Source organism: Myotis myotis, unplaced genomic scaffold (assembly GCF_014108235.1).
Source record: "Myotis myotis isolate mMyoMyo1 unplaced genomic scaffold, mMyoMyo1.p scaffold_m19_p_39, whole genome shotgun sequence".
Lineage (NCBI taxonomy): Eukaryota > Metazoa > Chordata > Mammalia > Chiroptera > Vespertilionidae > Myotis > Myotis myotis.
In genome coordinates, this window is record NW_023416345.1 from 592052 (window position 1) to 604152 (window position 12101).

Sequence of the window (12101 nt, forward strand, 5' to 3'; positions counted from 1 at the left end):
GTTCTGAGGCTTTTTGTCAATTAGAAAATTGCAATCCAAATGGAATTTTCTAAGAAACAGTCAATCAGGAGGTTTTTACAGATGACGGTGCCGTCCTAACAGAAAGAATCATGAGAATCGCCTCCGAGGGGCCAAGGGGCAGCCGGGCGCTCAGCTGAGCCAGCTCCTCGCCAGACCAAGCCTTTGCAGCTCCGCGGGGGGCTCTGAGCATGGGTTGTCCGGAACGCACCCACCATCCTAAGAATGGACGGATTTCCATCTTAAATGTTGATTTTGAATTGCCCGCGTGCAACATGCTCCCACCCAGCTTCGAACCACCCGCTTCCTCCTTCCCAGGAGGGCAGTGGCTCCGCAGCGAGAGCGTCTCCCCTCTGACTCAGGAAATCTTGCCGGTGGGCAGTCCACAGGGAGGCTGAGGAAGGAAGGAGGCCCGGTGCTGGCCCAGGGCACGCGGCCTCGGGACCTCCTGGGAGCTGACAGCGTATCAGTCAGGGTGTCTAAGGCTGGTTCAAGGTCATCTTTTTTCTTTTTTTCAAATGTTTTTATTTATTATTATTATTTTAAAATATGTTTTTATTGATTTCAGACAGAGGAAGGGAGAGAGAGATAGACACATCAATGATGAGAGAGAATCACTGATCGGCTGCCTCCTGCACGCCCCCTACTGGGGATGGAGCCTGCAACCTGGGCCTGTGCCCTGACTGGGAATCAAACTGTGACCACCTGACTCATAGGTCGACGTTCAACAACTGAGCCACACCAAGTGGGCCATGGCTCAGTTTTCTCACCCAAGTCTCAAGGCAAACATTTCACTGTTCACTTCCCATGACATGGCAATGGTCGTACCAGAATCTCAGTGTATAAAATGGGCTGCCCTAACTGGTTTGGCTCAGTGGATAGAGCGTTGGCCTGCGGACTGAAGGGTCCCAGGTTCGATTCCAGTCAAGGGCATGCACCTCGGTTCTGGGCACATTCCTGGTAAGGGGTGTGCAGGAGGCAGCTGATCGATGTTTCTAACTTTCTATCCCTCTCCCTTCCTCTCTGTAAAAAAATAAATAAATAAATAAAAGATATTTTTTTAAAAATGGGCTACAATTTCCGTGTTTACGGTTCTTGGTAAAGTAGACGTATTTCTGCTCAGCACTGTGACTGTAGCAGTAGCTCTACGTTAAAACCTGAATTATGCACTGTAGTCGGATAATGCAGGCAGGACACTTCCTCCGAATGAAAAGTAAGGAGGGTCTCCGCCCCGCCCCGGGGGACCAGCCCTGCCTGGCCTCCTGCTCTCTGAATGTCGCCGGCCTTGGAAGAACAGAGCGCCCTCCGTAGGGCATTTATCCGTGGCGACGACGCGCTGATTTCTGCCCCCGCTGCCCCCCTGTGAGGCCTCCCCGGCCCAGGCGTTCTCCACCACCTCGTCCCCAACGGCCTGGTTCCAGTTCCTTAACGTGTGTGTCAGTCACACTTTGGCCCCCACACACCTTTCCATCATCTTCTACAAATGTCAGACCTAATTCCACCTCTTCCAAGCGCTCGCGATTTTCCAATTCACCTCCCAGATTGCTCTTTTCAGGGTAAATTTTCTCCTTTCTCCTCAGCTTCACATCCACCCACGGCCCATCGCTGCCCTCGTCACACTGTCGCCGGCTCTACCGACAGACACCTGTCAAAAACGCCGTGTGCCTGTACCCGCCTCTGTACCTGTCTGTATCCACCACCACTCCACACGCGTCTTCCTCGGCCCACCGCTAAGAGTGCGCGTTCTAACCCTGTGTGGCTATAAATACACACAATTCTTTACCTGAAATCCCACTGTGACCCCAGGATGTCAGGCAAACCTGTAGTTCATAAAAATGCCTGTGAAGTCTAGGATGGATGGAGAGAATTCGTAGCTTTTGCTACATTTTCAATGGAGCATCTGACCCAAATATGTTGAGAGCCACTAATTCCATTATGAGCTCCTGAAGGCTGCGACAGTGGTGATTAATCATTGGTCTACAGCCCAGGCTAACAGTATGCTGGCTGTATCTGATTTACATATTCTTAATGCAAGGTGTCCCCCAAATGTATACACACTTTAACAGCTGATAGCTCAATTTTGAAACTGAAATGTACTTTAATAAACACTGTGGCCCAGCCAGTGTGGCTCAGTGGTGAGTGTCAACCTATGAACCAGGAGATCAGGGTTCGATTCCTGGTCAGGGCACACGCCCTGGTTGCAGGCTCGATCCCCCGTAGAGGGTGTGCAGGAGGCAGCCGGTCAATGATTCTCTCTCATCACTGATGTTTCTCTCTCTCCCTCTCCCTTCCTCTCTGAAATCAATAAAAAAAAATTTTTTAAAATAAACACTGCCTTCATAATTATTCAAAGTGTGTAACGCGTTTGGGGACACCCCGTATATGTATTATTGTTATTGGTTGGGTGACTCATACAGGAGGCAATGCCTCGCTGTTCAGCGTGGTGACTGAGGGAACAAGTGCCATGGCCTGTGCCTTGTCAAGCTGACCGGCTGCCTCAGGGCGCGATGGAGCTGGGATGGAGCTCGATGTCCCTTGCGGGGGACGCCTGGAGGAGCGATCTCGGCAGAAGTGGCGGGAGGAGACACCCCCCCCACACACCGTGATCTCACCTTCCCTGAGTAATTGCTGGCAACGTGGGCCGACAGCCTCCTGGACTGTGCGGAGCCCAGGGTGACGCTTGCACTCGCCCGCGCTGCCACCGGGGTGAATGCCAGCATCTTGCAAACTAACTGGTCTGCAGACCCGAGGGCTCGGCCGCCAGTCACAGAGAGGAGCTGAGGAGGGAGGGCACTGAGCACTCGTCACCTGAGAGCCAGAGCCCTGGTCTCGGCAGCCAATGGAAGCGCAGGACGCCCTCTGAGCCTGTGTGCTCCTGGAGCCCCAGAGCGCAGCTCGCCGCCCGGCCACAGCTCACTCCACGTCACTTCTGTCTTTGCTGACCACGCCGTGGGCTCTGGTGCACCAGCGTGAGCCTCACTCGCGCCACGTGGAGAGAAAGGAAGGCCTTGGCGCCAGTGGTTTCTGTGCAATGGCGGAGATGTGGCAGGTCTTAACATTTTAAACAAAACTTTAAAAATAAACCACAACACGAAAGCACTTTGAATTAAAAGCCTGGAACGAACTCAGAAGTTCATTTGCTCCCCGAGGCGGCCTCTGGGTGAGGTGTTGAGCCATCGATGCACCGGCTCTCATGAATGGAATCGCACACTCCGCCTCAGACACAGGGTCCAGCGTCAGCAAGAAACTACCCGATGTCTAGTCAGCAAAGTGCTCCTGAAATAGAGGCAGGTTCTCTGTCCTGCCTTGGTGCACACCACACGGCTCTTCGGGGTGAAGTCTCACCTTCACGGTGTCTGACTGCCCTGAGAGGCACACCCGCATCACACCTGCTTCACCCTCTCCCACAGGACAAGTGGGGACGGTCTAAGAAACCCCCGCTACACGGCCAGCCTGAGGTCACACTGTGCAGAAGGTGAGGGTTTGGGGCCAAAGGTGTTTGTCCAACGGGAGCCTAGAGCCGTGTGGCCGGAGCAGCCACAGCCTGCAGGCAGCTCATCCTCCGACCGTGACCCCGCTCAGCCCTCGGCGCGGGGTGCCCTCCACCTCGGGGATGGGCAGCCAGGGTTCGTCAGCACCGGGAGGTCTGGTGGCCCAGGAGGGGCCAAAGAACCTGTGTCAGAGAGAAGGGCCACAGGGAACGCACATGTTATATCCAAACAGGAATTCACCTGAAAAGACGAAGCTGCTGATTTTCCAAAACACATGTTAACAGCCTGGCACTCTTCATCGTCTAGAAAGGCCATCATTTTGAGTGAACGGGGAAATCAATGGTCGTTAGAACCATCGCCTGGAAGGAGCACTAATTATTTGCGTCGACGCGAGATGTAAATCCGTGGCCAGGCTCTTCCATGATTTATGAGACAGCGTGTCCTCTGTAAAATGGAAATTTCCGACACATGCTTCCAAAGTGATATATCAGCCACAAGAATCAATGGCCTTGCAATCTGTGAAAACTGTGTTTTTATAAACAGCCGGGAAACGTACGTAAAACCAGAGCTCAGCACATAGAAGGCTCCTTCACCGGGAAGAGGCATCCGCTGTCCAGGATTAATTCACCTTCAGAAATCCATCTTGTAGTCGTCCAACACGTTGAGATGACAGATGGCACTAACAAGGTGATTATTTAATGATAATTAATGATGGAGGCAACACAGAAAGAATGGGCTCAATTTTCCGCTGATTTAAAAAAAAATAATGCGTCCTACATGAATCGCTCAGCCCACGCGCTCAGCACATGCACAGAGATGCAGATACGTCCACGGCCCCTGCACCTGCCGCCTCGCCTGCTCCCAGTGCTGCTTAGAAAGGGGATACATTTGAGGAGCAGCACCTGTCAATCAACCTTACCGCTGCTTTTGCCGTAACATGATTGGGTGACGAGAGATAAAAGCCAAGGAAGAAAGTGTGAGATTTGGCGAATAAAAAATGTAGAGATAAAAGCTGAAAACATCAGGGAAGGGAAGAAGGACATTTGTATGGTGGTGGCTGCTTGTTTGACCGAGAAGAGCGAGGCGTTCCTTGCTTCTGAAGTGATAACCTTCTCCGCAGCCACTGGGGTGTTGGACCGAGAGGGACTTCTGGTAGAGAGATGCCGCCCTCAGCGGCGTGCGCAGCGCGGGGACCACAGAGGGTTTCGGAGAAATTCAGCCCATTCGCGATCCTGTTTTCTCCAAGGGACCCCGATGGAATGGTTATGGCCTCGAGAGCGACCACGGATGTGAAGGGACCCCGATGGAATGGTTATGGCCTCGAGAGCGACCACGGATGTGAAGGGACCCCGATGGAATGGTTATGGCCTCGAGAGCGACCACGGATGTGAATGGGACCCCGATGGAATGGTTATGGCCTCGAGAGCGACCACGGATGTGAAGGGACCCCGATGGAATGGTTATGGCCTCGAGAGCGACCACGGATGTGAAGGGACCCCGATGGAATGGTTATGGCCTCGAGAGTGACCACGGATGTGAATGGGACCCCGATGGAATGGTTATGGCCTCGAGAGCGACCACGGATGTGAAGGGACCCCGATGGAATGGTTATGGCCTCGAGAGTGACCACGGATGTGAATGGGACCCCGATGGAATGGTTATGGCCTCGAGAGCGACCACGGATGTGAAGGGACCCCGATGGAATGGTTATGGCCTCGAGAGCGACCACGGATGTGAATGGGACCCCGATGGAATGGTTATGGCCTCGAGAGCGACCACGGATGTGAATGGGACCCCGATGGAATGGTTATGGCCTCGAGAGTGACCATGGATGTGAATGGGACCCCGATGGAATGGTTATGGCCTCGAGAGCGACCACGGATGTGAAGGGACCCCAATGGAATGGTTATGGCCTCGAGAGCGACCACGGATGTGAATGGGACCCCGATGGAATGGTTATGGCCTCGAGAGCGACCACGGATGTGAATGGGACCCCGATGTTGCAAACGCACCGTGAGCAGGGAAAGGCGTGTTTTCTGCAAAAGGTGCCCTCCTCCCACATTGCCCGGGATTCGGATTCCGGGGCTGAGCACAGGCACGGACACGGGGCGGCGTTTGGGGAAGGCGGTGCGTGCTCACTGCTGTGGTCACTGTGTCCTCGTGCTGTCCTGGCTGCTCCTCGCTGGGCCTTTCCTGTTCGCGACGGTGCAGGTGCCCACAAGGGCGCTTTGTTCCTGGTTTGTTTCCCTGAGATGCAGGCACAGAGCCAGCGGGGGCTCCCTGGGGTGCGTCCGGTGGGAGAGAGACGAGCGATGTTCTTTCCTTATGGGGAGAAGGCCTCCCACTGGCCTCCCGGGATAAACCCAGGCCCGCGGTGGCCACTGGAGGACAGCAGCTGCAGGGACCTGTCAGCCCCGCACCACGTGGTCTTGGAGGTGAACTTCAGAGGAGTTACTGCTCTGTCTCCCGCCTCCCCTGCCCCCCGGCCTGTGCTGGGCTCAGCAGGGACCCGCCGGAAGCTTCCATTCATCGGGGTCCTTCTGCCCTCAGAGTCAGGACGGCCAATGCCCAGCCTTCCCACCGGAATCGCCACCCTCCAGGGAGGCCCTGAGGGTCTTCTGGTGCATGTTTCCTTCCTCTTTTTTTAAAAAAAATATTTATTGTTGAAGTACCATCGATGCCTCCCTTCCCCCCATTGCCCCCCCCCCCACCTGGTTCTCACCCCGCCCCAGGCCCTCACCACCCTACTGTCTGTGTCCACGGGCAGGCGAATATGCATGTCGATTCCCTGGTTAATTTCTTCTCGCACCACCCCACTCCCTACCCCGACTTCCATCGGAAACTCCTCAGTCTGTTCCATGTCCCCACGCCTCTGAGCTGCTGTGCTGGTCAGTTTATCTTGTTGCTAACATCTGGGTTCCTCACACCAGGGGGCAGTACGGAGCCACTCTTCCGTGTTCAGTCGGCTGCGCCCAGGTCTTGGACCTGGAGCCCCTGGGAAACGAGGCCCACGGGCTAACGAAAAACAACAACAAAACGGGGTCCTGAGTCCAAGTTCCAAGGCAGCTGCAGAGGTTTCCGGAGCCATCACTGTGGAGCCAGGTGTAGATTACGTCCTAATAAGCGCCTTTTTGTCTCCTTGGATTTGTGTGCAAATGTTTCCGCTCACCACGGTCATTGCATGTGTCCTTGGAAACACCGGTGACACGGTTACGCTCTGGCCACCTTCTGTCGCCACGTGTCCCTCGCATCCCCCACGTCTAGTCTCCGTGCGTTGGCTGCTCTGTTGCCGGCCTTTCCCGGATCCCTGTGCAGACGCCAGAGGCACTGAGCTGTCGGAGGGCTGCTCCCCTCAGTTTCCAGGTCGGCGCCAGTCAACCCTTCGGGGCCCTGGGAGGAGATGGGGCCGTGGCTGGGAAACCAGGACACAGACTTAGCTTCCTGGTTGCATGGCGGTGGGTGGCGTTCTCCTTACGATTCATGCTTCAGATCCACCCAATGGAGCAGGGCTGCCATCTGCCTGGGGGGCTGGCAGGACTGGCTGGTGCTCTGCCTTTCACGGAAGCCGCTTACCAATCGTCCGGCCTTCTGACCCACTAGGCTCTGGGGTGGGCGGGCAGCCCATCGTTTTCTCGTTTGGGGATCCTGGTGCCTTTGGGGCTCATGTCAGAGAACATGGCCTCAGCTGAACGGACGTTCTCCAGGCCGTGTCTTGGGGACACTGGGGAACGTTGCTTGGGGAACCATCTCACTTTTGAACAGTCACAGTCTTTATTTGCAAATGAAAGTGGAATTGTTTTCAATGGACCTCTTACCAGACTTCATTCTTTTCGAGGCATTGATGAGGATTATGGGTTGTTAGAAACACACAGGAAACGATACAGCACTGTACAGGTACAAACATGAGAAACTGGATACGGAGGGAAAGTTTGAAGATCAACCCTACCTAGAACCCCGTACAGTTTTTGAGGTTCATTTATAGGCAAATCACTGAATCGGTAACTGATCAGGGAACTGGATTTATGTCCTTCGAATATATTTTAGAGGTAGGAGCCACGTGATGACACACTTACGCGTTTTCATGCAGACTCTGTGCTAGACCAGCCTCAGGGCAGGGGTAAGACATCACCGGGTCACTGGGACATAGATTTACCCCGTTAGGCGTAGAGAAATTAAAACGAATACCAGTACTCATGACTAAAACAGTGATGGCGAACCTATGACACGTGAACTCATTTTTTGGTTGATTTTTCTTTGTTAAATGTCATTTAAATATATAAAATAAGTATCAAAAATATAAGCCTTTGTTTTACTATGGTTGCAAAGATCAAAAAATTTCTATATGTGACACGGCACCAGAGTTAAGTTAGGGTTTTTCAAAATGCTGACACGCCGGGCTCAAAAGGTCTTCCATCACTGGACTAAAACTTAGCAATAGTTACGGCAAAACAAGAGAAACGGACAGCGCACGTTGCAGCAGGAAAGCGTTTTAAGTGAGTCGCTGGTTGCCATCCACAGAACTTCGCACGCTAACTGTTCATTAAGAGACAGAGGAATTCCCAAGCTGACATCCCCTGTCCCGTCTTTAGCGGGAGAATCCTACACTCTCAGGGAGGGGAAGGCCCAGCCGATCCTTTGCTGCCTTTCCGTGTTTTCTTACGAGGGAGGTTCTTACCTTGGAACTGGGCGTTGAAGCCTTTGCGCCGGTGGTTGCCGTCGGAGGTGAAGTGCAGGCGCAGCCAGTTCCTGCTGCTGATGACGGGGGAGGGCAGGTTCATGCCCGTGAGCCTGGAAGAGAGGAAGAGACGCCGTGTCAACCAACAGGGCAACGGCCCACGTCACACCCGCGCCAAACCCCCTGCCGGCTACGCCCTCGCTCTGGGCTGCGTGTGCAGCCCGGACCCATCGGGGGATCTCATCTCCGCCCGACGCACAGGTCTGTGCCCGGGGATGCGGGCTCTCAGACACCTGACACCAATTCTCCTTTATGAGCGACACTTACGCGAGAGCACTGTCTCCCGTGTCTTACTGTTTCACCAGAACCGCAATGTGATGGGCTCTGAGGGAGAACAGACAAGTGACAGAACGGGCCTTTCCCTGTCTGAACCCTCAGCCAGGGTTTCACTGGAGGAGACTCGAGTAAGCAGTTTCCGTGCTGGATAGACAGCACGCAGTGGGCGCAGCGCCGTCTGCACAATCAGGACTCAGCCCCTCCACACGTGGGGACAGGCGTGTCTTAGATGATGAGAACGGGCCAGGGGCTGCGACCTGGAAGAACAGCGTGTCTGGGGAAAGCAGTAGCTTCAACAGGACGGCCTCTCAAACATCAGGCAGGTCCTTCCCGGTGAAGCTGACGGAAGACCAGCCCACTCCCCGGTGTGGCTCGGCTGTCAGCACCAAGCCAGGGGTTACTCCCGCCGGCGGACCTGTGGGCACTGGGCGTCCGTGCCTCCCGGGAGCCAAGGGCACTGTGTGCTGTGTGCCATGAGGCGTGTGCTGTGTGCGGTGTGCCTTATGCTCTGTGCCGTGTGCCATGTGACGTGTGACATGTGTCACGTGCTATGTGCCACAAGACGTGTGCTGTGTGCATGCCGTGTGCTGTGTACATATATATTTTTTTTAGAATCACTGAACACCTTCGTGGAAATGCCTCCTCCCATGGAAGTGTCCGGCCTCCTCTCAGAACCTGCGGTGACGTCACCTCACGTGGAAAAGGCCTCCTGGAGGTGTGACCAAGTCACAGATCTTGTGATGGAGAGATTGCCCTGTTTATCAGAGGGCCCGATGTAATCAGAACGAACCTCAAAGGTAGGAGGAGGAGGCAGAAGAAGGGAGGTGCGGGGAGCAGAGGTCCTGGCGCCTCCACAGTCCTCGCTGTGCGGCCTTTAGTCTGGGCCCTGGTTTTCTGAAAAGGCTTTAGCAGTGAGAGCTGCCTCAGGCCACAGTGGAGAACGGACAGGAATCATGAGCATGAGCATGAGCACGACGCAGACCATTTTAGAGAGAAAAGAGGAAATACGGGACCGGAATCTGGGCCTGTTTGCGCACAAGACACTGACTATTTATTATTATTTAAAATATACATTTTATTGATTTCAGAGAGGGAGAAAGAGAGAAGCATCAATGATGAGAGAGAATCATGTATCAGCTGCCTCCTGCACGCCCATTCTCAGGAATCGAGCCCGCAACCCAGGCATATGCCCTGACCAGAATTGAACCCAGGACTGTTCTGTCTACAGGCCGATGCTCTATCCACTGAGCCAAACTAACTGACTATTTAAATAATCAACGTATAGACACCAAGGACAACGAGCTGGTGAAATCGGGCGAATCAAAGGCATTTGGACTAAAAGGAAAGGAGGCAGGTGAGGGAAAGACACATCTCAGTAACTGGCTGGAAAGGGGGGCCTCAGACGTGGTTCATTTCCGGAGCCCCTCAAACTGGGTCGGGAACCCCATGTCACCAGGTGGTCAGCGGGAACCCAGCCGCCCGTGGAGGCGCAAAGGGGACCCTATTCCTGCTTGTGTCTCCCGAGTCTGCCCAGTGAAGCGCGTGAATCCAGGCCAGTTCGTTTCCTTTAACGGTTCAGCAAGAGTTTCCTCCTGGCAGCGGTGGAATTGGGCACCGGGCTCAGGGCACTTCCACTAAGACGACCTCAATGGGCCAAAACAGCAGGCCAGTCCATTCCAGCCCCTCCCATAGCCTGCGTCCCCTCAGGGTCTGTGTACACCACCCGTGACCCCCCCTTCTCCGGACCTCGCTCAGCCTCCCTGTCTCACCGGGAGTGTCAGGCGGAGCACACCTCCCAGAAACATCCCTGCCCGTGCACTTGCTTCTGGAACTGGGAGCTACTGAGTCAACTTGCCGAGTCCATTTTCCAAACTGTGTTTAGAAACGCTCGCCACGCTGGGGAGAGCTATGCTGGAACGCTTCCTGACAATAAGGCCGACTTCTCCCGTGTTTAGGAAATCGCCATAAACCCTGGGTGCTCCTTGTCCTTAAACGTCTTGAACGATGGAGACCAGAAAGCCCCCTCTCATGCCTCAGCTCCCTGCCCACTCCATTCACACCCACTCTGCAGCTTGGACACCCACCCCATATGCACAGTGCAACCCAGTCGACACCAAGCGCCGGCACCCTCCTGACACAGAGCGGCCTCCTTGAGCACCAAGTGCTCCGGCCTAACCGAGCAGACTGCCCTCGGGCCAGAGACTCGCCGGACAAGTGTCTCCAAAGGGGAATCCAGGCCCCTGTCGGCGCCCACAGGGGGTTCCGCAGGCGGGAGACCCAGCAGGCGATGGGCGATCTGAGCCGTGAGAGGTCGGCTGAGATGGGACAGGGTTGCCGTTGCAGAGCAGTGGTTGTGGTTGGGGACGCCCATGACAAACCCTCCCCTCCTGTAAACACCCCAGTCGCTCTGTCACCTCCCTAGAAGAGGCGGGGGAGTGAAGACACAGCCTGCTGCGGCCAACCGCTCCTGCCTTCCCCTCTCAGTGCCCGTTCTAGACAAAACCAAGACACAGGACTCCGGTGCCCCCTCGACCGACTTACAAGTTCGTGCTCCCGTGACTGTGTCGTGGGGTGTCCCCACCAGAGCCCTGGGACTCAGTTTGCCTGTGTAAATGCTTCCCGAATTTCAAAGCTGTTGCACTGATGTCCCTCCAAAGAGCTTCCTCGTGTGAGCATCTCGGTAGAATTAAGCATCCTGGCCCCATGATGCTTTGCTCCCAGTGTGATCTACGGAGCATCAGCGAGCCCTGAGACTAGACAAGGTTGGACGGTTAAGAAAGGCCACCCGATCTCTTCGTGGATGCGATTTCCACCAGTGGAAACACTGGTGAGTGTGAACGCCAAGTGGCTGGGATCTGCCGTCCATGGAGCCCAAACAGTGAGCGGGATGCCCTTGGACAGTGAGAAAGGGTCATGCCAGGGACAGGGCCGGAGCAGGACCGTGGACCCTACAGACACAAAGGCGGACCAGCGGGATTGAGCGTGGGTCCCAGCCAAGCCCGGAACTCAGCAAACTGGGCTGGACCCGAAGGTGGCGCAGATGGCCCCTTGGAGGGAAGGTGACAGATCCCGTCCTCTGAAGCTTAAGGATCCGACATCAGGGAATTGCTGGGAACAGAGCCTGGAAATGGCTCGGACAGACCAGCAATCGGATGAGACAGTCCAGAGGCAGCCCTGACAGCGTTGCTCAGGGAAGTCCTCCAAGCCAGGCCTCTCCATCCGGGAGGAAGGAGGCCGAGAAGGCAGCCTCAGCCTCTAGCATCTTCTCTCTCCGCAACCGGCAGGAGAGCCCTGGGCCTCCTCTCAGGCGGGAGGGACCTGGGCCAGGTGCTCACAAGGTCATCTCAGGGAGGAACAATCTGGGTGCAGCCAACCAGTGTGTCTCAGAGTCGGAGGCTGGGAAAGAGTCCTCAGGGTGTGTCTAATCCTGAGCCTGCGACAGCCCAGCTGCTGGTTTCAGCACCAGAGGCGAGGACAGCGCCTGAGGTATGTCCCCAGGGAACACAGGGACTGAGCCTCCTGGTGCAGGGGACCCCGTCCGCACCAGGCATGGCTGAGCACCCATCTGCTTTTTGATTATT

At 55.2% G+C, this 12101-nt stretch overlaps 1 protein-coding gene across 1 annotated transcript in view; it reads right to left on the reverse strand.

Moving 5' to 3' along the window:
• Positions 1-12101, reverse strand: part of LOC118653230 (CUB and sushi domain-containing protein 1-like) — a 213225-nt gene that overhangs the window by 91075 nt on the left and 110049 nt on the right. The window contains exons 4-7 of the mRNA XM_036303903.1: positions 8185-8297; positions 3364-3383; positions 2631-2795; positions 1466-1649 (exon numbers count right to left, since the gene is read on the reverse strand). Of these exons, the coding sequence (XP_036159796.1) occupies positions 1466-1649; positions 2631-2795; positions 3364-3383; positions 8185-8297 (482 nt within the window). The remainder of the gene's footprint in view (positions 1-1465; positions 1650-2630; positions 2796-3363; positions 3384-8184; positions 8298-12101) is intronic.